Consider the following 2009-nt stretch of genomic DNA (forward strand, 5'->3'; position numbering starts at 1 on the left):
TATCGGTAATTAAAGATATTAATAATTTAATTTGTACATTAGCAAACGTGACGAAAGAAACGTGTCAACTAAAAGAAATGGAGGAAGTTTGTCTTTTCTACTAATTATCTTTTATGTTATAATAACATTTGTAAAAAAAATAGTGGAGGGAATGTTTATTTTTATTTTAATTTTTCTAGTAACGGCCTAAAAGTTCCACTTTTGATGATATGAGTCACAAGACAAACATGCTCACACCTTAAAACTCCTGATATCTTACCTTAAAACATTGAAACTTCTTTGACTATATAATTTCACCCCCAAACACCATTTCTCCAATAACCCCCCAACAAAATAAAATTAATTCATCCCAAAACTCCCCCAATTTCTCCAATACAAAAACCATGAATTCCAATTCCAATTCCAATTCCAAATCAAATAAAAAGATCAAAATTGATCCACCATTCGAATTCGAATATGATGATCGATTGAGCGCACTTCCCGACCCAATTATCGTCGACATTCTCTCTCTCCTCCCCTTCACCGCCGCAGTAACCACCGGAATTTTATCGCGGCGGTGGTTTCACTTTTGGAACCAACTTACAACGTTTCGAGTCGATACCGATACCGATACCGTCCCATTTGGGTGTTACAAGAAGTTTTTCAGTGTCATGGATGATGTGCTACACCAGCTTTCTTCGCCGGAGATTGAAATCTTTGAATTTCAAGCTCCGCCACCTCCATTTGATTGTTCTGATCAATTTAAATCATTAGTTGAACACATTATTGACCGCCGTGTTAAGGAGTTTAAGGTAAATTTCACAAACCATGATTTTTTTGATCGGATTCTATTGCCGGATTTTGTGCTTGAGAGCAGGTCATTGAAGGTTCTTGAATTAGGGTTTGGGTTTGATTATAAATTGCCTGAAAATGGTGTTAATCTTCCGAATTTGAGAAAGCTTGATGTTAGTATTTATGATGATAATATTGATTTTTTGGGAAAACTTGTTAAATGTTGTCCTGTCTTAGAAGATTTGCAGATTGAAGGGGAATTGGTGGATTATGAGAACTCGATTGAGATATTTAGTCTGAATTTGAAGTTACTGCGGATAGGAATCGTTTCTTATTCGCCGCTTACTAAGGTTTTGATTGATGCTCCTAAGCTTGAATACTTCAATGTGAGTGGTCCTAATTTGCTCAAGTTCTGTTTTGCTAAAGTCCCTAGTAAATTGTTTGATGTAGAAGTTTGTACAACCTTTGATGGGGGTGTATCGTCGAAAGGTTCTCTCGAATGGGAGCTTGTTAGATCAATTGCAAATGTTAGGACCCTTGTTCTACAAGGGAATATATCCCCTGCCTTCTATTACATGAACAAGTATCCATTGCCGGTTTTTCAAGGCCTCGCATCCCTTGAATTGTCCTTGCATTTTCCGACATTTTGGAAAGGGTTGATGCGCTTTCTTGAATTCTGTCCAAACTTGCAGATCATTAGGTTGCAACGTATTGATTTTGCGTGGTATGGAGCTGGTTGGGTTGAACTCGATATTGTTCCAGTTTGTTTGTTGACTAAGGTTAAGAGCATAATGTTAAAGGATCTTGTTGGAGTGAAACATGAGTTGAAACTACTTGGTTACATTCTACTGGTAGCAAAAGTTTTAGAAACCCTTCAGATTACTATTGCTGAGCCTAAATCTGAGGAACATAAAAGCCTTCTGTTACGCAAGGAATCCGAGTTTTGTCAACAATTGTACAGGTTTCCTAAGAGTTCGATAAGCTGTCAGATTAAGGTTGTAAGTCCTGTATCTTCTTATTAACCCAATTTTGTTGCCCGACAAGTTAAAGTTATACCAATACAAGTTTCTGCTATCATAGTGGAGAACTAGATGCAAATTATAAACTAGAATTTATAGTGTATTGCCTTCCCCTTAACGCATATAGAGCTCATCAACTGCTATAGTATCAGACTATCAGTACCTTACAGTGAGCTATATTTTGGTTATTGCTATAGTTTTGGGAAATCTTTGTATATA

The 2009-nt window shown here is 36.6% G+C and overlaps 1 protein-coding gene across 1 annotated transcript; it reads left to right on the plus strand.

The window, feature by feature from the left end:
* Positions 1 to 383: 383 nt before the first annotated feature.
* On the plus strand, positions 384 to 1793 carry LOC110688892 (F-box/FBD/LRR-repeat protein At1g16930-like). The gene has a single exon (XM_021865652.1). It carries the CDS (start codon positions 384 to 386, stop codon positions 1791 to 1793), a length of 1410 nt encoding a protein of 469 aa, XP_021721344.1.
* Positions 1794 to 2009: the final 216 nt, after the last annotated feature.

Source organism: Chenopodium quinoa, unplaced genomic scaffold (assembly GCF_001683475.1).
Source record: "Chenopodium quinoa cultivar QQ74 unplaced genomic scaffold, ASM168347v1, whole genome shotgun sequence".
NCBI lineage: Eukaryota > Viridiplantae > Streptophyta > Magnoliopsida > Caryophyllales > Amaranthaceae > Chenopodium > Chenopodium quinoa.

Excerpts from the sequence above, each read along its gene's own strand:
- LOC110688892 (XM_021865652.1), top strand. The coding sequence starts at position 384 with ATGAATTCCAATTCCAATTCCAATTCCAAATCAAATAAAAAGATCAAA.